The following is a 25,068-nucleotide window of genomic DNA, read 5'->3' on the forward strand; positions in this document are numbered from 1 at the left end:
ATGTTGGAAGATGAAGAAACTGCAGAACTATTGAAGCTGAGGTCGGCTCCTGGTCGTGACCGACCGCCAGGTTCTCGATCAGTATTTTCGCAAGCTTCCACCTCTGAGAAAATTTTATGGTTTATAAAGACACCTATTAGGTGAGTCGTTGGTTATTTATGCGTTTATGTCTCCATGCCTAATTTGAGTGTTTCCAGAGCAGTAATGTGTTTATCGCTTGTGACAGTGTTCTTTTTGACTTACTTTGGTTTCATGTTCCCTGTCATGGGACTGCGAAAAATTTGGTGAGTGGTATTTCTAACAGCGATTTTTCTTTCCATTCATTGTTACCTAGGCTACCAGTATATGAATTGAGATTGATTGGGCCTTTAAATAACAGGGATTTGTTCGAATGCTAATCATTCCGAATAGCTGCCTTATGCTGCATTTATAGCATGGTCAAAACGACATGAAACACGGTGCAGTTGCATAAGCGGATGCGCTCGAAGCGCGGCGATGGAGAAAGCGGCATATATGCGATAGTTGGAGCCTGTTCTGACCCCCTTCGCTTTTGAACGGTTGAGGAAGGGACCTCCTTCACTTTTAAAAGATTGGCGAATTTATCACTTTCACTTTCGGGCGGTTGGCGAAAGGACCATCTTCACTTGAGCATGGAATCTAGTTGTTACCACCGCGAACTGCGGTGAAGAATGATGCTAGGAAAGGACATTCCTCGATACTAATTGCTACGCACCGCTTCCAGCGTAGCCGATCACGCAAATGCACCGTGTTTCATGTCGTTTTGACTCTACTTTACCTTCTCCTTCTCACACTTCTCTGTTAGACAGCGTGCAGAATTATCAGACATCAAGTAAGTTGATCGTAAATAATTAATCTACATGCCTTTTTCTCAAAGCAGTTGAGTTAAAGGCAGCACAATACGTTCCCTACGTTTTTTTTTTGCTTGTTCGTGTTTCTTTTTCGAGGTCACTGTTTGATATTTGTCATTTTCTGTTTTTCGTCACCTCAAGAAAGAAATATCGTTTTGTCGCTCATAAAATTTCGTACTTCCTTCGGATTCCATCGCCAAATTTCTTGAGGATAACTTAGATAATGCATTGTGCTAGTCGTTGCGATTTTTTCCAGTAATTTGTTCCGTATCTTTTTTGATCTGTGCCAGAAGTCGTACTCATTTTAACTGTGAAATAGCCCTAGCAAGTTGGAGTAAGTAGGCAGTGCTAGAGATATAGAAATATAGAATGCTGCTTGACGAATTTCAGCTTATGTTTGTTGTCCTTGCGTTATTTTTGCTTCTCGTTGCAATGCCCCTTTTAGCCTACGACAAGCAGTATGAATTTCCACTGTGGCTGGTACTTTTATCTCAAACTTTTTCTGAACTTCCAGTCATTTTGAGGAATTTGTGACTATATATATATATATATATATATATATATATATATATATATATATATATATATATATATATATATATAACTGACTACTTATATATAACTTAGTCTAAAATAAAAAGGTGTGAAGCCCATGGCCTCTATGAGTTATCATCGTTGTGAATTATAAAATATAGATCCCAAGAAAGCCGTTGGAACAATTATTGACTAAAAAAAGGAGCGATTTTGAAACGTTACTTTCTTATAGACTATTCTTGAAGGTTGGCCGAAAGAGAGCTTAAAAACTATTACCTAGGAAGTTGGTTGTTTTTGAATCTCTTTAAAAAGGCACTACGTGTTACTGCACTGGTTTGAGTTCGAAGCAATTGCTCTCTCCATTAAAAATATAAAACAAAACACTTGAACGCTCTTAATACCATTGATGCAACCTAATATATTGTGTTTAAATATACTAATGACAATATATGAGCTACAGTTATCATCAGTACGTAAAATTATCTCATTCAATGACCAGCAATCAAACAGCAAAATAGAGAACTGAAATATTTTGATTCATTCACCAGGTCATTAAGTCTTCTTAAGACCTAATTTCCGAAAATCTATTCAGCAGATTCGTGAGTGAAGGGGTCTACAAAGTGACCGAGGTGGGGGAATACATAAAATTCGTATTTGCATGTTCTCCTCCGACTGGGATGTTTTGATTATTCAGGCCTCGTCTGTACTGGTTCGTCGAAGGCAAATTGTATCGATGGCTACAAGGATTTATTGGTACATGGGGATATACGGCTGGATATGATGGTTTGCCTTTCAAATTGTACAGTTTCTATCATCATCAATAATTTAACTTGCACCGGTTACGTAATTCTCACGGTTTTTTCTTGCGTTATACATATGTGAGTGACACCAAGTGGACGGGCAGCTCGTAAATTCGTGCGTCTTTATCGAAATTAATTCTGACATGTGCATTCGAATGCTTTTCGAATGTAAAGGATGCTTATCAACAGCGATTTTCGAAGATATGTTTCTGTGTTATTAAAAAATTGAATCTTTAGAGTCGTACTCAGTGCTCAGTTTTCTTCTATTTTTCTTCACTTCCTACTTTTGTTGGTGTTCTTAGGGCATAGGTACTTCCATTTTTAGTATCAAGAGAACAGGTATTGTGAAGCTTCTGAAAATTAATTTGTGTGCGTTTGCATTTTCAATCGTTATTGCTCGATTTTAGCTTCTATAACTGTTGAGCCGTTGGCGCTAAACTCATATAGAAACTTATTTTCAGTTGTTGTTTTTCTTTGAGATTGTAGGTCAATGATCTAAGAATCTAGTACATGCATTCATAATTTTTATTTCGCTTTTCAACATAACATAAGATATTATTATTATTTCCGCCTATGTGACTTTTTATATCGGTTGTGAATTTTTTAGCTTTCAGTTTTCGAGTACGGAGACGATGTTACTACGTATTATCGAGACGAAAGGGTCTTGGTGATGTGCAATCATCAAAGCACCGCAGATGTTCCGACGTTGATGGCGTGTTTGCAAAGTAAGGGCGTTGCCAGCAGAAAGGTACGCTTCCAGTTTTCACATATAAACTTTAAATTTATGTAAATACAACACACGACATCACCAACCTAAGTAATACAACATTCCTTGGAGACTCTCTGGCTAATGGATGTGATGTTCCGTTGGAGTCCTTTTGGTATAGTTGGAAACAATCACGGAGATTATTTTATTAAACAAGGGAAAGCTACTCGGGAAAAAGAGATCCTGAGGTAAGGATTGGTCCAAATAATGACATTTTGCGTGTTTTATGATTGTTAGTCTTTTTTCGTTTTTTTTTTTTTAGATTGAAGCAACATTTACGTGAGGTATTCTGGGATCGCGATCGCCGCTGGGTTATTCTCTTTCCCGAAGGCGGATTCTACCACAAACGTGTAGAGAGTAGTCAAAGGTTCCCTTAACTTTTTCTTCTTCTGTTTTTTTTTTCATTCTGAACAACTGTTTTATCTTTCAAATTTCCAATGTTACCTTATCTCCACATAGATATGGAAAGCTCAATGGTTTCCCTCACCTGAAGTATACAACTTTACCTCGAATGGGAGCGGTGAAAGCCATATTAGAAGAAGTGAAGTTCTTTATTATTTCAAAAATTATTTTTGCTTCTGTGTTACTGTTCTTGATGTATGCACGTTAGCATATTACATCTTTATAATCGAAGCCCAATTCATGATAAAGTTCTAGACAGTATAAATTCCCCTTTTTGCTCTTCCGTTCCCATAACAGGGTTGTACTAATCCCTCATGGAAATTCAGAATTTTTGAAGAAATGTCGCTGCAATTTTTTTAATAAAATCCTTCAAGTTTTAAGGTATAGATAATGCAAATTTCTCCACCGCAATTTTCGTACCAGACTTGCACGGTAAGACCGCTGTATGCAGTTTCCTAGATCGTAACAAGTGAGTAAGTCGTTAAAATCCATGTCTCCTCGAGATGCGATTATCATATTTACAAAAGCTGTGCGAGAACCTTTCTCTGGTTATGTTTCGCTGTGCATTTGAAAAAAGACAAAAATGCATAAGATCTTTGCAATAGACAAGGCAATACTATCGTATCTCCTAGAAGTGCTCATTTTCAAATGTCTGTTTGCAAAACTTAATCTAAAACGCTTGATCAGCTGGGATTTGTAGACAGCATACACTTGGACATACATCGCAGGTGCCTGATGCATTACATGCTTCAGATATACTACAAATACTTCCGAACATATCGAAAGAGACAGTTTATATCCACATTAAGTCACAGCGATATCTAGGCATTTCTCTGTAAATATTGAAATCGTTGCAGAAGTTGAAACTAGCTTTAACGTTTCATTCCCTAACGGGATTTTTCATCTTTATTAAAACTAAACTGTTATACTACTATTATAAATGTAGACTGAAAACTCTTAAGTAAACATCTTGTTCCAGGTGGGACCACGAGAAGATGAAGATGAACCGAGAGAGCGTAGCTCCAGCAAGTTAAAATTAATCACTGATACCGTTGGAGCTATCAGGGAGAAGAAGTATGTTAAAGGTAGGTTTTATCTCTGTCGTTTTCATTCTTTTTCTCTCTATAACAACGGCAAATGCTGTGTTTTTGTCAGCTTTTTCTTAAAGAATAGGTCTCTTGTTTTAAGTGGAATTACTATAAAGTGGTGTCCGACACTCGTTTACTATCTTATCTTAACTTTTACTATTTGCAGTCTAAAATGGAGCAGCGTTCATCGCTTATCTTATGTTTACTTTTTGTCTGTAGTAATAGTATTCTTATTTGCGTCTGTCGAACAACTGAAAAACTATAGAGCGATTTATCTATCATAAATGGCGAAACAACATTTAAAAAGAAAATAGAAATGATACGAGATCTAATCTGAATGGTATATAAAAATGTGAAAGTTACAGTGAAGATACTCGTATTCGGAGGTCGCAAAAAGCAAACAGAAAGCTCCAGGTTTAGCTCTTTCATTGCAGTACCAGCTGTGTCTGAGGTGGAACACCATATTTCGTTTTATTAATCTCAAACAACTTCTGCAGTTCCGCGATGTAGGCCTTGTGCAATTCGTCAATCTGCTCCTGAGTTGGATGCTCTGTTTTCTTCACTTTGATAGGTTTTCCCAATACAGTGTTGATTGGCTTCCTTAAAGAAAATTTTTCCAATTTAAACAAAGCAATGTGCATCCAGTCAGATATTTGTGCACTAATACTAGCATGAATTCGGAGTAATATCCTAAGCGGGAGACCTGCTTCTTCAAGCATATTATGGGCGACCAGCTCAGGCCACAACATTCGCAGTTAGGTTGAAACGTAGGAAAACAGGTCAGTTAGGTATACATTGTTTTTTTCGGACTTTCTCTATCCTCTTGTACTAATGTAATTGTCAACTATTTCGACTTTGAAAAAGGAGGAATTCGCCTCATTCGAATTTTATTTATTTTATGCGATCTGAGTTGCGAATGTCTGAGTGTATATGAATATGTTTTGAAAATTCCAATGTTTAAAGCTTACCTGTAAGGAAGTAGTCCGAAATTGTAGTTAAAAACACCTCTCCCATGAAAGATTGGTGGAGAGAAGCCAAGAATGTTCTTGAGCGTTGTTTGAATCATTCTTATTGTTGAGCCCTTCGGATTATCAGCCTGAAGTTTGAAAGGGGTTATTTCCTAGAATTCCTGGTCTAATCCTTCGCCTTTAATTCTTATTGTTGTACTCAACTACAACTACATCGATCTTTACAAGTGCTTCTTAATATACAGAGAAATTTAAAAGCTTTGCTTCAAATGCATCACTCCACGTATGGGACGGTACGGGTTTCAGCCGGATAATTCCTATACGGCGCCTTAGATTGTGCAGAAGAGGGTGATTTCGTCACCTCCCTCTGTATCAGTGTAAACGGACCACTCCGGAACACTGTTTCTTACGACATCCTCTATTGCAGCCGGCCACCCTTGCCACCGCGCCTGCGAATCTTCGAAAACCCATTCGGACGCCTCGGTGGGCAATTCATTTCATTCGACGAATCGCAAGCGGGGGCGGGGCGCAAAGGTGGTGCATTGCCGCAGAAACCGTCGCAAAAATCAGCGCTCCAGAGCCGTCTGTTTACAGTGATGCAGGGAGAGATGAACAGAATTACCCTCTTACCCACAATCTACGACCTCGTATAGGAACTACTCGGCTGAAACCCATACCGTAACAGATGAGGATGAGGCCTTTAGGTGGGGCGGAACTCAGTGGGATTTTTCGATAGTATTAAACTCTTGTACTTTTAAACTGTAATTTTTAAACTCCTACGGATATGAAAAGTTTTGATGCGATTTTTGCATAGCTTGCTTCTGAGATGTAGAATATTTGAAGAGCCCCTTTAAAACATCACTCCCATCACCTGCTCAATCTCCGCTATTATGCTAATGGTTTTATCTTGACATCTCTCAGAGAAGAAAATTGTTCCTATCCGTATATACACTTTGTACAAATAATGTAACGGGTAATGAGCATGAGTTAGGTAAAAAGAAGAATGATGAAGAAAACCAAGTTTGAAGTTTTTAAATGACACACAGTGTTTCACAAATTTGGAAGTGGAGTAATCTCATTCTTACAGGCAGCATGCCACGGATCTGACGTAGTGAGGGAATCTGCGGTAAAAGCTAGAGATGGGGTTGTTAGATTGCAGATCTGAAGTGGTTCCGCTCACCTCTCATCTCAGCATCTTCCACGTCGTTTTTTTTTAAATGACGAATGGGAGCTGAACCACACCGGATCTTGCAATCTACAACACCATCTCTAGCTTCTCAAGCAGACTCCTTTACCTCGTCAGATTCGTGGTATGCTGCCCTTAAGAACGATTTATTCCAGATAAAAATTCCGAGTTAACTGAACTTGTTTGCGTTTTATATTAATGCTCTCCGCATCATTTCCCCTGCTAATTTCCCCTCTTTTCTGCTGCACTCTTTGCTGTAAAGAACGTTTTCTCGTATTTATCGACTTTCTCTTCAAAGTAGTATGCACATCAAACTTTCCGCATACTATACTTTCTAAAGTTTTTCTATAGTTTTCATGGTGACCAAATCGATCAAAGTTTTGATACTTGATGCTAAAAATCCAGGTGGAAGGTCAACATAATTATACCTGATGGTATATTTCGTTTTCTCCGAATGAATAACATGGAACAAGATTTGCACCAGTTTCCAGGGCCAGACGAATGAACCCTTTCCGCTTATAAATCGTCAAAATGTGGTGACCAGGATGTGCGTCAAGAGCTTCCTCTGCCCCGCCGACAACTAAGACACAGGCTTTTCCCTGAAATAGCCGAATTCACCTATTATTCTTAGGGAAATCAATCTATCGATCACCTTCGTGCCATTGAGCACATAGGTGAGACTTTGTCGACTACAGTCGATCATTCCGTGTAGAAGTCCCCATTCCCGTCTAAATGGCGTGTAGAACTGTCCAACCAACGTGCACAAATGGAATTCGATGTCAGGGAATTTTTCCAATATTCCTGTCCCGTTCGTTGCAAAATTAACAAAAGCCGCCATTGATATAATTCCATGGGGGTGACTTCCTATGATATAATTCTAAAAGTAGTTTTTTTTTTTACATTCAGTTCATTTCGGCACAGTTATGAAAGTCTCTCACCTCCTCTGGGCTTAATTCTTCAGTTTTGTGCAGCTTCACAGGGAAATAGTTGGCGTACCAGTTATGGATGCGTTGACGCATGAACCATTTAGAACGGTATGCCCCCCGCTTCGGTGAATCCCAGTCGTAATACAACCAAACAAAATATGCTGCAACCAAAGGCCACAGGCACGAGAATAGCTGAAGCAGATCTCATGTATTCGTTTTATATGAGATTGCTCTTGATCACATAAATTATTATTAAGGGTCGGAATCAACAAGGTTTCTCTTCTTTTCCGAATGACCGCTTTGTTTTGTCATAACATTGTACACCAAGAATGCACATTCACAACTTGTGCTTCCATAGTAGAGGAAAAACAAAACGAAATTCTCGCTGGCTGAGCATCAAATAGGGCTCAGTGCATGATACAGTGATCTACCGCTTTACTACCATGTGTACATTATGTGTTATATAGAAAAAAAGAGAAAAACTCACCATATAAATAGGAAACAAAAGTGTTAACAGAGGCAGTAATAGCGAAACCATAAAGAAATGTATAGCGCCGAGAGTTTGAAGTCTCCGTTCCCATGGAATATTGAGAGGGGCGAACTCAATCCCCAGCAGATGTGTCATGTCCTGAAAATCAAATGAGATCTGGAAGAAACATCTCTACAACATCTATATGTCCATGTTTTTCTGGTTGTACAAGGTTGTCGCTCAAAATTAGGCAACGACTTTTGCTAACACACAGGAATCTTGCACCATATAACTGTGCAGATCGCATACTTCCTGTTCCATACACTCGGAACACCTATATTCAGTAAGAACAGGGCGCCGCGAGCAAGTAGCAATCAGAATCGCATATACGGATTGCACAGAGTGCTAAGATTTACTTAAAGACGACAATTACATAAAGACCAGGTCCGGTTATGCTATCCACAATCCGTTTTTATCATTTCGAACGCTGTACATCAATGTGCGAATCCTGCCATTTCGCGGAGGTAAAAAGACTAACTGCGCCGACACCACTGGACTGGATCAATAACGCGAGCTGTCACCTCATATTATTAGTGGAAGCGCTAAAAATCATTTCGATGCTCTTCAAAAGTGGAAGTGTGACTTTATTAGGTCGAGGTTTTTGCAGAATTCTTGTCAAAAGGCCGCTCACTAAAAGCTGTAAGGAAGGGATAGGAAAAAAGTGTTCTGGTTACTACGTGGCCATTCCACCGCCATAAAAGGGCGTGGCTGTTTTTTGGTCATAGCAAAACACAAGAGTGATGGGAAAAACTTGGTAGATCGTGATCCTATATTAGTTAAATGTTCGAAAGTATGATCAGGGAAGCGTTCACGAATGTCCGCAACATGTGTAGTAGTAGTAGCTGTGTGTAGTGAAGAAGAAAGGAAGAGCATGTTCTTCCTCGAAGTGAACAGAAGCTGGTTTTTAGTGACTTGTTTTGTAATGCGAGTAAGCTGTTTGTCTGTCGAAACCACTAGATTGAGGGATAGAATCTAGACTCCCTTGAGAAGTTTAATTCCTTCTACGCTGTTTTGAAGTTGAGATCTCGTAACAAAAATTCTCACTTACTGCTGCTTATTGTCTTTGCGGATTTGAAAGAGTAAATCTGCTTTGCAGCCATAATATCGAATCAGGGTTTCCCACATGTTTTTCTTTCCGAGCAAAAGAGACATGGATTAATCCCCCGAGAGGAATCTGTATTTGCCCCACAGCTATGGATGTGGTCATATGAAAACAATCTCAAGAGGAAGTGCACTAACAATTCTTGGCAACAATTCTTTTTTTCCACGCAAGATAGGTTACTTGTTCCATATTAGATGTTCACATTAAATAAATTAAGCTACGATAATTGAAATCACTTGAAATGTGGAGAATGGATGGCGAAGAGGTTGGTGAAACTCAAACTTGAGCACACGCAAGCTGCATCATATCGGTCGTAGAGCAAAGTTCATGACAGCTATTCTCCCAACACCCACAACCACATTGACGCGCAAATCTAGTACTATAGGTTTTTACAGTGTAATATTTGTTCAGAATCACTAAATTGAAAATTACATTGGTTTGTACAGTGTCAAAACGTACAAACAGGTTTGTAAACTAAGAAGAGACCCCCGTTTGGTTGCCTACATTTTTTTGGTGTAATATTACCAGTAACGTATCTTAATTTCAGAAACTCGTCCACCTATCAAGTATGTATTGGATGTAACAATTGCGTATCCTAACGGCATACCGCTCAGTCTTGTTTCTCTTGGATTTGGTACTCGCGAAAAGTGCGACATCGCAGTGAACTATAAGATTTACAACGCTGACGAGGTTGGTTTTTGTACTTATTTCCCAGTATTGATTTTTTATAGAGCCTCTTGAACTGTCTATTATTATCACTGATAATGATAAGTGACTCTTAATCTCCTCAAATCCCTATGTGTGGAATTATTTTGCTCACTAGTTAGCTGTAACCAGTTCTGATGTAATGACGTACGTCAACTACTATTTGCTCATTCGCTCCTTCTCACATGAGATAAGAATCTGTTGTTTTGTTAATTCAGGAAATAGAAGATGTGCAGAGAAATAGACAGAACACTTGCTGTGGTGTTTTTTTGTTTCGCGATGCGAGCTGTTCACACTGAGAGTAACGGCAAATATGAAAAGTTATTGTCCGAACACCTGCTGTGGACACACTATTTGTAAAAGATCTGTACTCGAAGCTGATGACTTTGCTTTTTTTTTTGTTTGGGATGATATGGTTAGCATAGTGATTATTTAGAAACACTCGCATTAATTCCTCCATGCTTCATAAATTTCCATGAATGCTAATGATTATCCACCAATGTTTGACACGCTCATGCATTGCGCCGCATCACAGATGAAAAAACAAAATAAAATGAAAAATCTGCAGAAAAATACTCAAACAACTGCTAATACGCGTATAAAATCACACAAAAGTCACATAAGTGATATGCGAGTTCAGAAAAATCCGCCCTTTGTAGACAGACAATGTTACTTTGAGAGAGTTCGGTCATAAATAATGCTTAAAGCTACTGATTGTTCGGTTTTGTGAAAGTTCGACTTCATCATCATTTAAGCATCAATTTGCCTAGAACAGCATATCGTTCTTCATAAATGAGGAAAGAGTCAATCAGGAGCTCTTCAATTTTGTGGGCTCTCCCACATTAGTGTTAGCGATAGTAACTTCCTCATAAATCTGAAGGAAATTTCTGGACGTTTGGACTTAATCATTGGTCGCCTTTGAAAACATAGCCCTTCATGTTTCTAAAAAAATCTCTTTCGATCTTTTCTGTGGAGGTACGGAAAGTACTCCAAAAATTTGGTCATTCAATCTATTTTTCAGCCTTTTCAATCTTTAATTGATGGGTTACAGATTTCTGTAATAGTTTACAAAACTTATTGTCCTAAACAAAGATACACGGAATGTGAATAGTTCCCAACCAACATTGCATCGATTCCTGATGTCTTTTGCAATCTGTGAAAAAAAAAACTTTCCATAACGGGATTTTGTGTTGTTGAGACTTACATGAAAACTTTTGACGGTAGCAAAAAGCTCTGTAATGAGAGACTTCTATGATTTTTTATATTTATTTGCATTTGTTCATTATTAAGACGATTTCGTAACTCGAAAGACTCTTAGGAAATGTTTTACCAAAGAACTTTTTTGTTCTTTAAGAAATTACCGTACTGGAATGTTATCTGATTTGTGTGGCTATCGTGAATCAGAAAAGGTAGCCAATGGGATAGCTGGCGTAGCAATTGTTCTCTTAGGCAAATAAATTCTTACCTGTCTTTCAGGTTCCATTTGACGATGATGACAAATTACGCGACTGGATGTATAACGTGTATAAGGAGAAGGACGAGATGTTAGGTGAGCGCTTTCTAAAAGAAAGAGTAAATAGCCTATCTGGTTTGAGTGATCTGCCATTAGAACAAGAAGAATGTATAATAAATTAAGTCGAGTATGAAGTATGAAGAATATAAAAGTACAAGTGTGAGAATGAAAAATGAAGGACTGTCTTGTGGGTTCCCCGTCTCACTATACTGTGCCAGCTTGTGAAGGACCTTAAAGACATGCAGTCACACGATAAGCTTTTTTAAATGTTGTTACAGCATTCGCATTTTGAGGCATGTACATAGCACACATACGAGATTCATAAGAATTAATTAACGAAGACGCACAAAATCATGCACTAATCGTGCGGTTGTGTTGCGGCTAACAGTTTATCTGTCGATATATTGGGGCGGTCGCTTCGCAGACGCGACCTTTGTACCACTTTTGAGCGTTCAAGACCCGCGGCAACCTCTGGCTCCACATCGTAAATTGATTTCCCAAGATGTTGACCGAAATGAAGGCGTTTAGAATAACACTGTCCTAGACATGGTGGTGTGATTACTTGATAACCACGTGAGTGATATCTTAACAACCCCGAGACATTATCAAAAAAATTTAAATGGACATGTCAAGGAGAAATGTAGTGCTTTTGTACTTGTACTTCTTGTATATTTTGTTGATGTAGATATGGGATTTGTTCCGTCGGGGTCTCTTGTCAGTTCTCATATAATAATCATTTCGAAAAGGGATATTATTTCAAATTCGACTTCCTATTCTGTAGCGACCAACTGGAATTTACCTGAAGCCAAAATCATAAATTCTACTGCTTTATAAATTCATAAATGCAGTAGAGTAACATCCGATAGCGATATACTAGAGTTTGGAGAAATGTTCAGTACGGGTACATGTAAATTTTCCTTCGCTCACAAATCGGAAATAGAAGAAGGCAAGAAGAAGGCTTCGAAACAAAAAGAACCGATAGCTAAGTTCACTTCTATATTTCTAGTAGGCTGTATGCCCTTTATTTTACGACTTTTTAGTTCATTGATCCATTTCGAGGCGTTTTTTTTTGTGTCTCGGATCATCGTGAAGAGTTAGAACTAATGAAATGTCTTGTTTGCATGCGTCCTCAGATGTGAGTATTCCATCTTAAATCTATGCTTCCTTAACACGGTCAAGCGTGGTGATGAGATACGACCCTCTCGAACACGACCACTCCCCTTTCAAGGTTTCTGCCAATTCAGTTTTTTGAAAAAGCAAAGTCGAAGATTAGCTGAAGAACGAATGGGAAATGTGAAATTCGGCAGCTAACTGAAGTGAAGAAACAACGAGTCGTAGAAGAAGCAAGTTTGCTGAGATCTTAAAATATTTGTATTGAAATATTTTCACTTTTATTTAAAAATTCGTTAAATATTTTTTAAATACTGATTAAAGCACATAATACGACAAAGAAAAGAGAAGAGTCAGATGCATAGCTCGAATTACAGAGGAACGAAGAAAAAAGCGAAAGAAAAATCATTTTATTTCGACAATGTGACATTGACAACATAAAACTTCTTGGCGTCAAATATGACACCAAATCCGACGAATTTGTGATGAAAGTAACAATTCCACAAAAAGAAAAACTAACCAAACCTGATATTGTAAGCCAGGTAAACTCGATCTATGATCCTGTAGGCCTCGCAAGTCCACTGATCATCAAACTGAAGTCTCCAATGAGAGAAACTTATGATACAAGGATAGAATGGAAACAAATGGAGGAACGACGCAGGTTCGACACTCTATTCAGTCAAATTTTTGGAGTTATAATTTTGAAACTACTTCTAGAAGATGATTAATTCAGCTATATATATATATATATATATATATATATATATATATATATATATATATATATATATATATATATATACTAGTTTCCAGCTTTTTAAAACTGCTTTAAAGTTCAGATTCTGTGCAAATTGCGATATAAGATATAAGATTCGATATGAGAGGACCAAAGCAAATATTTCAGGCAGTTTTTTGGGGAAAATGGCTCGTCGTATAAAGCGGTCATACTGCTGTTATTTGCAACCTCATAATTTTTTTTCTGAATCTAGATAGGAATAAGATGGGAAAAATAACATTTTTCCGATCTTTTTCTCATCAAAAATTTGGAGGCCCCGGAAATCGCTTCGATTTTGATATTATTTCCGGCAGGCAAGAGAAATGAAACTGCGTTTTATAAAATCACCTGTATATTCAGATAGAGGTAATAAGGGAAATCTCATATGCAAAATTTCTACTCTCCGTGCTCTGGTTTTCTCAAACTTTAGGTGGAAAAAATCCACAAGAAGTAGAAAAATTTTAGATTTTTTTCCACCTAAATTCCGAAAAACTAGAAGGTCTCAAAGCACAGCACTATGACTCTTTTGTAAGGCATACTTTTCTCAATGAAAAGCCACTTAAAGTATTTCATTAGGTGCCCCTATTTCGAAGTTATTCGCGATCTTCCATATCCATTCCAGTGTGCACAAAATCAAAATCTTTTTTGGTCATTAAATTCTGCTTAATTCACATTTAAACTTTTAAAAACTATGTATCATTGAACCCTTCATCTTCTAGAAGCGTCAAGTTTCTATACTCTTCTGCAAAAATTTGGCTCAGTAGGGTGTTGAACCTGCGTGGTCACATTGTCAACCCATTGTACATCTTCAAAACACAATGTTGATGTTTCCATGTTACTGTCCAACGCCTGGAACTTGATATAATATTTTGTAGTTCTATCTTTTTTGTACTTTATTATAATTATTTATTTATATTTATTTTATATTATATAATATTTTGTAGTTTGTAATTATTTAATATTATTAGTGTGATGTTTTGTTACGGTTGTAATTATTTGATACTAAGTAATATTTTGTCCTGGTTATCATACCATCCTCCATTCACTAGTGCCCACTTTTACCCGATGGGGAAATCCCATCTCACGCTTGATCCTGCTCATATCTGATCCTAACTATGAGAATTCAATGCAGTTCATCCTCCTAGTAATCCATGCTACATATTTTCATATCGATTTTCCAACCTCTTGTATATGGGGATACAAATAGTTTTGAAGGATGCGGTGAGTTTGTTGCAACAGCAACCAAGCAGTATCATAAGAGCTATGAACCCTACGGAATTCTATCGAAATATCTGAGGTAGAGCTTTTAAAAGTTCTACCAAGAAAACAAACGCTCGGACGATAAAAAGGAAGATGTTGGGGAGTATTACTTCTTGACCTCAGTCCACAATGCTTGTACAATGCTTTCTATTGCAGCGCGCCACGCGTAGCGTCCCTTACTGCCTATCGGAGCAGTCCGAATTGATTTCTGACGAATCGCAAGGCGGAGGCGACGCAAGGAGTGGAGCGTTGCAATAGATGACGTCGTACAAAATAGCATTCTGATATATAATAATAATAGGGCATACGAATACTCCACCTGAAATCCGCACTACCTCAGATTCGTGGTATGCTGCCTTTAGGGATTGACCCATTTTATGACCCCATGTTTGTCAAAGTATAGTCGGGTCAAAATGACTTGAAGCCTGGCGCAGTTTTCTAGGCAGCTGTGTTCGAAGCTGCGCGATTACGTTAGTGACGACCTCACTACCTCCACTCATCTCAGCACGAGTGAAGCCAGCGGTGGTCCCATCTTGATCGCAATCGTTGGCTCCAGTGCGACTTTTCCAGTGCAGATGCATGGACAACTGTACCAGGTTTCAAGTCCTTTTGACCCCGCCCGGGCGTACTACTATTCCTTTTCTGATTGGTTCATCGTGAAGATCTAAGGCGTTATGAATCGTAAGCAGGTTTAGAAGGGATTTTCAAATGGTAATGTTCCGTTCGAAGCAGTGTCTTATAGCTCGATACTACGAAACCGGCCAATTTCAATCCGGAGAACGTGGAACACGTGTGGTATTTTCGTGGGCCAAAATCATCGGCCAGTACATGTTTTGGTTCGCTTCTTTCTATGCTCAGTATCAGGTTGGTGGATACCGTTTCTGTTCGTTCTGCCTCATTTTCTGCACTGTCTCGTTCAGATTTACTCACGGATTTGCAAACAGGTGTTCCTGATACTGACGTCTCCGTTCATGTGAGATCCCGCACGGATCCTTCTTTTTCTTATCGTTTTTGAATTATACATTCGTCTCATGTACTGTATGTGGGCCAATAGTTCGAGCTTCCATGTGTTGTTCATAACGTGTTATTGAAACTTTTTGGACAATTCTTCAACCACTAAGGCGGTGTATTGTAATTATTATCGAACTCTGCAAAAGACCAGTGCAGCTCCAATATAGAAACCAGAATGTGCGACTTTTGTCGGTTATCTTTATGAGACTGCTACCCAACTCGTTAACCTCTTTTCGTGGCTTTAGAATTTATCATTTTAACCTGTTACCATCTTTGTTTGTTGCAAAGCTTGTTTTTGAAATTTGCTCTGCTAAATTTAGCAGGAGCTCTAATGTAGCCCTCCCAGCATAATTTCATGTTTCTGATGTGGTGGCTTTTCCTTGCATCTGTGAAATGGAAAATCGGTGAATTTCATTAATTAATAAACAAATGAGGAAGAATTGTATGGTTTAGCTGTATTGAAGCTAGATGTTGGTGTTGATTGTCTTAGCATTAGGATACAAAACCACGACTTAGTCCTGAAGGAAATTCGCTCACAACACAACAGGTGAAACCTGAATTGCTACAAGAGACGGATGACCTTGAGACGGTAATCTGGTGGAACAATCAAAATTCAGGACAGAATGAGACCAAACTGACAACATAAAGAATACCAACAGTATAGTTCCATTGTTATAAATAAAATATGAGAACAGATGTAAGAGTGAAGGTGTTTGTGTCGTTGATCACAGTGTCATCTTTACAAAGAGAAACTTGGCAACTATTCTTAACTTGTGAAAAAGAATAACCACTAAATAAACAACAAATGCCCATGTAATCACGAACAACTGAAACACAATCAACAAGCCCCTACTGTGGGGCAAGGAGATGGGTGACTTTACACGAAGGGATGAAAGGCATGTGTAGGTAACAACAATTCGATCATACTATACAGGATGTGGAACACGAAAACATGTAGCGTACACGTACAAGATACCCAAAAAATGAAATCATTTGATTTGTCCCGATTGTAGTGACTGCTTCTTTTTCATTCGATTGAGAAGGTTGTTCATCTAAACAGATGATAGCGATTATTTTGAACCAACGAGTTGAAACATCCAGATGTATTTGGTTTGTTTATTTGGTAGAGAAATATCTTTGAAGAAATAATTAATTATACAAATATTCCATGGGATCCAATCCCACGACACAGATACGTAAACACTCCAAACACTTTGCAGTAAACAGTTTCAGATTGGTGTCAACTGCTCCCTGGAACTGTACTATGGCAAGTTTGCAGGAAAATTCAATGATTAGCAAGAAATTTACTTTCTACGATAAGCAAACCCGCTTAATTCTTTACGAAGTGCAGCTCTTCATGGTTTGCTAGGATTGGTACGTTAAAATGTAATGCATAGATACGTGAGTAGTTGAGATTGAATAGAATCGTCTGGACTACATCAATGAAGACTTGGAATTTGTAACAAGCTTTCACGATCCTTTCAAAAAATTTCGAGAGGACGTTAGCGCGTATGAACCTAGGTGCGATAGGATAGGATCCGGACCTTCTTCAGGTGAAGGGAGTCTTGCTCATGGGATGCAGCTCAAATGATGAGGATCCCTTCGCCAACCGTCCAGAAGTATAGGGGCCCGTTCGCCAACTGTCCAAAACTGAAAGGGGTCGGAGCACGGCTCCGACTATCGCATGTAAGGTTATAAAGACGACTGAAGTGACAGGACAACTTTTTCAAAGCTCTTGTAAGATAATTGCAATACAGTTATTCAGTTAGCTATTTAGAATGTTATTACATATCTCCCAAATTTCGTATGTATCCTTTACAAATAGTAGATCCATTAAAAAACTAACATAACAGCACTTATTCAAGTGGGAAATACATCCCCACTATTTCTCATCAATGCAACAAACACAGTGAATACCATACTTTTTCTGCTTTTGAAAAGGCAACCGTTGGTGGACCAAACATCTCCTCTTCTGCAGGTCTTACGGCTGTGGTAAGTGATGTTGGAACAGAATTTCCTGAATACCTTAGATAGTTCGTGGACTTTAATATTTCAAAATTCGGAAAATTGTAATCTAAAACAAAAAGAAAACAATTCTACAGATATCTACAGATTTGAAATAAAGAACTACAAGTCGGAGCCAAATACAAGAGGTGAAGTCTTTGCTGACGAAACCAAGAAGGGCCAGTGGAGATGAGATTATCTGTCCAAATTTAGTTCTTTGAGATCCACAAAAACGAGACGAAAAGTTTGGACAAAGATGTGAAACAAGAAAGCAAGATGTTAATAGAGTTCCGAGTTTTTTTTTTCTTCTACCTGGTTTTGAGTCCTTCTTCTCTTCAACTGTCTTATTCTTCTCCTCATTCCTTACATCTCTCGTATGTTCAGATGAGGACCCATGTTTACGTTTGGTGTCTGAAGAATAATTAAATCTGACCAAAAAAAAGCCTCTACTACTAAAAATGGTAACTTTGGGGCATCTTTGAAGCGACCAGAAAAAAGCTTTTTCAGTAAGAAAATCCTCAAAAGTTCTGTAGAACATCTTGCACCACGGGTCTACATAAAAAAAAGAGCGCGACACAATTATTTTAATAAGAACCCTATGAAAATGCATATGGCTTGTCGCTTCCATTACGCAAAGTTTTTGAATATGTGATTTTTTAAAATTTTAATCATTACCTGGGATTTAGGTGAAGTAAATACCTGGGCTTTAGGTGAAGAAAACATTAACTCTATTACGCTTACGAACCGTTTCTGATGGAATCCTTCCTTCCTGATCGGCTCCTGCTTCTTGTTCTTGATTTTTCTTCACTGCTCCTTCTCCGCCTATGAGATTTTTTCTCTTCATCGTTCTTCTCATCTTAAGACCATAAATTAGGACAGTTTATCAAGTAAAACCAAGAAAATGAAATCATAACGAACACATAAATGAAGTTTACTATACCTTTACGAGTGCGTTCCTTATGACCACTTTTTCTGCCTCTCACACGTTCTCCATTATCTTTTTGAGACCTTTTGGGTGACGACCGCGATCGTGTTTTTTTGTGCGTTGAGCGTGAACGACTTAACGTGCCACTGTCTCCTCGCTTTCTACGTTTCTCCTTAGGAACATCTGTTGCCTGAAATCCCTTTCACATCACTTTTCTAGTTTTTTTTTTCATAAAAGTTAGTTAGAAACTATCTGCTATTTACGACGTTGTCAGAATCAGAAGCGTTATCTACTTAATACATTTTACTCATGATACATGGAATAAAGATGGCTCTATTGTTCTTGTGTACGCCCAGAGTTATTTTACTTAAATCAGGGAAAACAGCTAATACTTAGCTCCACCCAACTTTAATTTAAAGAGAAAAACATTGCGCACACCTAGTTTCTGGAAACTAATTCGTTGAAACCTATCCTTTGGTGTTTACTAGTGCCATGGATACTTCAAGATTCCGAAAACACGTCAATGAAGGGTTTTCCTTTGTTGTAGTGACTGTTAATAATGGCCGTGAATGGCACGCATGACAATTAACCGACGGACAGAAAGAAAGAATTTCGTTTTCACTAACCTCCCTTTTCTCCGCAGTTCGCTTTCGTCCTGATCCACCCCTTCCATTCTTGAACTCTAAGTCCTCTGGTCGTATGACTTCTTCAGTGTCTTCAGTAGCAGGAATCTTCCTTAGCCTTTCCGCAGCCTCCACTTGTATGTTAGTATTTGTATCGTCAGTAGTCACGACTGCTTCGGACACTGTCACTGCTGCAGCACCCTCTCCAGGGAGCAGTATTTCTTGAATAGAATGGTCCACAACGTCTAGCAGCGCTTGCGACTTGTTTATTTTTTGTCCCGCTGATTTGCAAGCATTATTGTTATTTCCTTCAGTTGAAATAGGTCGTGCCACGTTTTGTAGTGGTTGAATTGATGAGGAACCATTTCTACACTCTGTTGAGTGTACTTGACTAGTAGCTACCGCACTGGAAAAAAATCAAATGAGGAGCTGTGAAAAAGAAAGTCCAATAATTTGTAATCATCCGCTCACCTTAGGGTTTCTATTTTCTTTGTGTCAGAACTTTCATGTTCACTACGGCGTCGCTTCTCCACACACACGGCTTCAATTAATTCTTCTTCAGCTTGCGCACGTCGTTTGGCGCGAAGAGAATCGCCAGAACCTCGTCGCCGCACGTTCTCATGAATTTCGTCGCTTTTCGCTTCAACAGCACCGTCAGTGCTATGACGACTTCTTAAAGAAACAATTAACCAACAATTTCCATCAAGGAATTGTATATTTGGGAGTTTGTGGAGGGTTCCAAGAGAAAGACTTGGTTAAAATGGTATTCGTAAACAATAAAACTTAAACACCTGGTTATATTCGAAGAAAAATACAGATCTGCATAACCGGGGAACAAATTCATCTGCGCCTCGACTTCTTCACGTTGCGACCTAAATCACATTCCTACTGTCTTACCGCTTTAATACATGAAAAACAGTGGAGATGAACAAGTCCACTATTTTCTAACAACAAGCGAAATGATTATTTTGCAGGAAAAAAATATACGAGGCTCATTAGGAGAGGTAGGCAGTTGTATTCCAGATGTATTTTACCCCCTTAATTTTAAAAATTTAAAATTGGTCCACGCCTCAACAAAGATTTATATCGCCTCAGGACCATCCTGATATTTCTGGATCCGGGGTGTTGTTGGGGTGGACCTGTTCTTACTAAGAAATTTTAATAAACATAAAAACCAACATTTGAATTTCAAGTCATCTCTTCTTCATTTTTTCGGTAATGAAATTCGGAAATTTTGCTAGAAAATATTATACGTTCTTCCATTATACTCTTACTGACCCAATCTCACAAATCCAATACATTTGTTTAAAAGCATCACCCCACGAATCTGAGGTGGTAGGGATTTCAAATGGAGTATTCGTATGCGGGATCGTAGATTATTGAGAGAAGGGTGATTCCGTCCATTTCTTCCTAATTGCCGCAGAAAACGGCTCGGAAGATACGGCTTCGAGCGTTCCGGCGTACTATTTTCCACAAGGAGTTCGATTGGAACGCACGCGAGCATCTTCCGGGCCGCTTTTTACGGCAATTAGGAAGAAATGGACGGAATCACACCCCTCTCCATAATCTACTATCCCGTGTACAAATACTCCACATGAAATCCGCACTACCTCAGATTCGTGGTGTGCTGCCTTTAAGTACAACAGAAAAAGTAAACACACAAATTTTCATTATAGTATATGAGCAGAATGTGCTATGTTGATCCGAGAAATTCAATACCTGTATTCATCATTTGTCCATAACTTTTCACGCACGGCGTCCATTAGGCTGCCGAGGCGATTCTTCCCACGCCATCTAGACGGATTCACAGCGTCCGGGCTGTTGATCGGAAGACCTGAGCTTACCATACGCGCACAGATGATTCTGTATTTACATAACGTAGTTTGCCCTACAGTTATCGCCTAAGAAGTCAAGAAACTACAGTTAACATCATAGAATTATGACTATTATCATGAAATGGGTATATCTTGGAAAGGGAATAAAGAGAAGGAAAGAAAGGGAGAGATGAAAGGGTACGGAAGAGAGAGTGCGCAGAGCAGCACAACCAGATGTGTCTTTTTAAAGGCTCAACTCTACCAATTTTAACGAAAGTAGTGCAGGACAACGCCGAAAAAATGTTGAGTTTCAGCAGGTGTACTAGACTGACAAAAGTAATTTTTAAAAGAGGAACATACAGTTCCATTGTTACTATATTAGTTTATAGTGAAAGTTTTGATCCTTTCGGACGACAAAAAAGGTCAAGATTTCTATAAATGTAATTCGATTAAACAAGGCAAACTAATATAAGAATTAGAAAACCAAATATCCTTTCTACAATCTTACTGTTGACAAATTCTCGTCATCTTCAGTCAAGATTTCAACCTCAACGATGTCGAGTTTTCAGAAAATTACAAAGGAACAGCCATATTTTTCGTTTTTACTCTAATTGGACATAGCAACAAATCTTAGGATGAATCTTAGTAATTCAGCAACCAGATATTGTTCTTTTGCTAAATTCTTGAAGGCCTACGTAGAAGAATGAGTCTGGTTCGGACATTCACTTTCTGGAGGGAATGGTATGGCTTGCCTACTTTGTCGTTTGCGACAATGAACGGCTATAATCACTCTGCACGAAAAATCAACGCATCGATAAAACTGCTACTTCGCCACAAACTGGTTATAGTATTTGAGGTCAGAACACAACAATACCCTCATCAGTAAGGTTACACAGCCTTAAAAGCGAATCTGAAATCAGTAACATCGACACAGTTGACAGATGAATCAATGCTTCCACGCGAAAAGGTGCCTAGAATGTGCGCTCTGCCCTAAGCCGACATTTTCCTATCTGCCGCAAACACTACATTTGGTGAAGCTTTTCAATTCCTTTCAGATTTTGTCTTCCCAGAAGTGTCACGAGATTACTGGAAAGAACGCCCCAACATTAAGAACATTAAGTGCTCTTGTATCCAGGAAAAACGAAATTGTAAAAGGAAGATATATGAGAGGCTCAATTTACCGCGGCATCCAAACTATAAAAAAAAACAATCATGAAGAAATAAAAGCAAAAACAAATGAAACTCACCGATTCCCCAAATGACGTCGGAAGGTGAACACTCGACAAGACGTGATCCATGAGTCAAAAAAAGCATGTGTCGAAGCCGAGCGTCCTGCGTAAACTTCGCTTCGAGCGCAGTTGACATAACTGCTGTGCTCATGGAGTCCCACATGAAATTTTTTGGAAATGCTCAAAAAGAAAGATCGCAGTTCAACAGTTGTTTAAGAAGATTGGAACATTTGACATCAGCTACAAATAATTACTCTTTTCCGAGCTAAATGCTGTAACAAATAACTTCCGCATATAAGCAAACTTCAACAAATTATTATTGTGCATGTCTACTTCAGATGTGAATTACACCGCACATGTTCGAATGGAGTTTAGAGGATAACCTAAGGTCAAACAAAAGGTAACTTCAATAATACAAAAAAGAGCGAAACCAGACTCCTGACGAAAACAAAACTGTTTAGTTTCTATAGCTCAATCACGTTTACTACCAAATGCGACTTAGGGTTACTTGAAATCGAATACTTAGAAAGACTGGAATACCCTGGTGGGATTGTCGAAGAAATGGGGACTACAACCCCACCTGAGCTTACCAAAACAATAAATAAAATAAAGAAAACAGAGCAAAATAGGAAAGAGGAACACCCACAATTCGCGATTAAAGCCGACGACCTCCATACCAATACGTTTCATTTTCTTCGGATCTCGTTCCGACATAATGCGTTCTGCGGCGGTCTTGTCACCAGCAGACAGAGCCTTGCTGTACCTGTATAAGTAACAGTCATGCAAGGATGTCGCAAAACCAGCGCCTCACTTGAAATCTCCTTTTCGTGATGAATACCAACTGTTTAAAGCAAAAAAAAAAAATCATGTCATCATCAAATATCCACGTCAGAAACCAAAAATCAGGTTAAATGATTAATGGACCCAAAATTTAATATTGAACAGATGAACAAATGACCAAAGCCTCACATAATTACAGAAAAAAAGAAAGCATACTCAAATCCCCACTAGGAGCCTGAAAGTTGATTTTGTCATCAAAATTTACTAGGCTGCTTTTTTTGAAATTTCCCAGCACTAAATACAATTCATGATGAGGTGCAGTGAAGAATTTGTGCCCTTGCCTTTCGAAATACATCACAGAAACTCACATGTAGTACTGTTCAACGCAGGAGAACTTTCTTCTCGAACCATCCATAGCTGTTTCTTGAAATCGACATGGATGGAAATTGGAAAATGGGCTTTGAATGGTGAAAAACAAGGTAAAATCGCCATTTGGAGAAGAAACGCGGCGAGTTCCCATCAAATGGTGGTGTTCTTGAAAAGGATATCAATTATAAACGTACAATGAAAAAAAATGAACGAGCGAAAAACTAGTTTCTGCTTGTACATTAAAATAAGGACAGTAAAAGTATAAAAGATTTGCAGTCAAGTGCTAAATTAATAAATAACTAATAACAATAATGTTCGTATGCGAGGAAATTCCTGAAGGAACGAAACTGGAGAGGAGCGCAGTTCGTTTCCACTATCGCTGTTTTCAATGAAGAATCTTCTCACCTACAACAGAAAGTAAAAAAAAAGCGAATATCATTTCACAAAGAACAGCGAAGCGGGGTGCTGCAGCGCGAGACAAATACTCAAACCAAAAAGAGTTTCCCAGAGACAAAAGAAAGAAACACCACATTTCAATCTGCAATATCATAAATATGCAATATTGTACCCTGTACATTTTCGTTGTTTACTTGTATCCTTACTACTTGTCCATATATTTTAATTTATCCGTCCAACCAAATAATTTAATGGAAATGCTGCTGAATAGTATTTATAGTAAGAACTAATACTTTCGTCTATGGCTTACGATTTACGAAACACTTCCTTTGTTTAAAGGTTTTACATGTTTGAAGAATTTTTCTAGTTAGTAGTAACCTAGGCAACTAAATTGCAGATTTTTCGCCAAAATTATTGCAAAATTTACCAAACGAATTTGTTCACTAACCTAAAGTCAAAGACGATTAGCGAAGTGAAGCATTTACATGCTAATGTGGTCAGGTGATTTTGAATCTATAGCACATCAAAAGAAATATGGAATTAAAGATTGTACGAAGGCTAAATGGAATATAAATTAAAAAACGAAAAGTGCTATCCTGTACTGTTTGCAGAAGTAAACGAAAGAGTGCAATCTTCGGAGCTGGAGGTTGAGAATATCAACGCTCCATGAATATCGAATTTTCTTCGTTCGCGCGGGTATGTCGAAAGTCGAAGTTGCAGTTGGTGGCACCAAGCTGAATGCTCGATTTTCGAAAAGCAAAATCAACAACCAGCAAGCAAGTACCAGTGCTACACTTAAGTCTGAGTACAACCGCTTTTTCGAAAGTCCAGAATGAAACCTGTTGAAAAAGTTGTTACGGAGGAATTTCGCATAGCTACAAACCATAAAATGTAGTTACAAATAACGAGTTCCTACGATAGCAAAGATCTATACGACTCACTCGAGAAAATGAATCCCACGTTTCGTCTCACAGGATAGCTTCAAGCAAACTAGTCAGGAAATTAGACAAATCAACACCCTATAAGCAACCACTACGTCCATTAGATACTTACTTCACCGGTACAGTAACTTGCACGTATATAACCGATCTCTGAAGATGACACGAAGTCTAGCTTACTAGAATTTTTTTTATTTAGGTTCCCAGGCTTCGCTCATCACAACACAAAAAGGGAAATTTTGCAACTGAAAACAGCACTGAAACTATTCATAATTGCTCCACATTTCAGAATAACATACTCGACCAAATATTCCATACAGAACCACAGGCTAGAATTACAGGTGAAAACGAGACAAGAAAATCATAGTGGACACACCAATGGAACGGTGAAGCACACTTAATCCAGAAATTAAGTTGGAAGCAGGAGGAAAAGTATCACGGCTACA

The 25,068-nt window shown here is 38.4% G+C and overlaps 3 protein-coding genes across 7 annotated transcripts; 1 reads left to right on the forward strand and 2 right to left on the reverse strand.

Moving 5' to 3' along the window:
* RB195_026406 (uncharacterized protein) lies at positions 1 to 15,510 on the forward strand (the record flags this gene model as incomplete). 3 transcript variants are annotated; one of them, XM_064214945.1, is made up of 12 exons in its annotated part: positions 1 to 140; positions 198 to 284; positions 2,098 to 2,186; positions 2,818 to 2,951; positions 3,042 to 3,157; positions 3,232 to 3,336; positions 3,429 to 3,510; positions 4,351 to 4,456; positions 9,718 to 9,860; positions 11,352 to 11,424; positions 15,276 to 15,397; positions 15,454 to 15,510. In XM_064214945.1, 12 exons carry the CDS (start codon positions 1 to 3, stop codon positions 15,508 to 15,510), a joined length of 1,254 nt encoding a protein of 417 aa, XP_064070824.1. The 3 variants fall into 3 exon arrangements, with proteins under 3 accessions (XP_064070824.1, XP_064070825.1, XP_064070828.1); XM_064214943.1 differs by lacking the exons at positions 9,718 to 9,860; positions 11,352 to 11,424; positions 15,276 to 15,397; positions 15,454 to 15,510 and adding an exon at positions 4,626 to 4,630; XM_064214944.1 differs by lacking the exons at positions 1 to 140; positions 198 to 284; positions 2,098 to 2,186; ... (3 more) ...; positions 3,429 to 3,510; positions 4,351 to 4,456 and adding an exon at positions 9,498 to 9,555.
* RB195_026407 (uncharacterized protein) lies at positions 4,885 to 8,329 on the reverse strand (the record flags this gene model as incomplete). 2 transcript variants are annotated; one of them, XM_064214946.1, is made up of 7 exons in its annotated part: positions 4,885 to 5,059; positions 5,428 to 5,555; positions 7,042 to 7,212; positions 7,266 to 7,490; positions 7,552 to 7,731; positions 8,027 to 8,167; positions 8,318 to 8,329. In XM_064214946.1, the coding sequence occupies 7 exons, from the start codon at positions 8,327 to 8,329 to the stop codon at positions 4,885 to 4,887; spliced, it is 1,032 nt and encodes a 343-aa protein (XP_064070826.1). The 2 variants fall into 2 exon arrangements, with proteins under 2 accessions (XP_064070826.1, XP_064070827.1); XM_064214947.1 differs by lacking the exon at positions 8,318 to 8,329 and having other exon boundaries at positions 8,027 to 8,164.
* A 1,023-nt stretch (positions 15,511 to 16,533) lies between the features above and the next one.
* Positions 16,534 to 24,938, reverse strand: RB195_026408 (uncharacterized protein; the record flags this gene model as incomplete). 2 transcript variants are annotated; one of them, XM_064214949.1, is made up of 14 exons in its annotated part: positions 16,534 to 16,596; positions 17,467 to 17,561; positions 17,861 to 17,959; positions 18,294 to 18,404; positions 18,489 to 18,663; positions 19,100 to 19,502; positions 19,568 to 19,768; positions 19,888 to 19,968; positions 20,816 to 20,930; positions 22,158 to 22,319; positions 22,817 to 22,902; positions 23,288 to 23,453; positions 24,626 to 24,663; positions 24,922 to 24,938. In XM_064214949.1, the coding sequence occupies 14 exons, from the start codon at positions 24,936 to 24,938 to the stop codon at positions 16,534 to 16,536; spliced, it is 1,812 nt and encodes a 603-aa protein (XP_064070829.1). The 2 variants fall into 2 exon arrangements, with proteins under 2 accessions (XP_064070829.1, XP_064070830.1); XM_064214948.1 differs by lacking the exons at positions 24,626 to 24,663; positions 24,922 to 24,938 and having other exon boundaries at positions 20,816 to 20,959; positions 22,786 to 22,902; positions 23,288 to 23,334.
* Between the last annotated feature and the right edge of the window lie 130 nt (positions 24,939 to 25,068).

This window comes from Necator americanus, chromosome X, assembly GCF_031761385.1.
Source record: "Necator americanus strain Aroian chromosome X, whole genome shotgun sequence".
Classification (NCBI taxonomy): domain Eukaryota; kingdom Metazoa; phylum Nematoda; class Chromadorea; order Rhabditida; family Ancylostomatidae; genus Necator; species Necator americanus.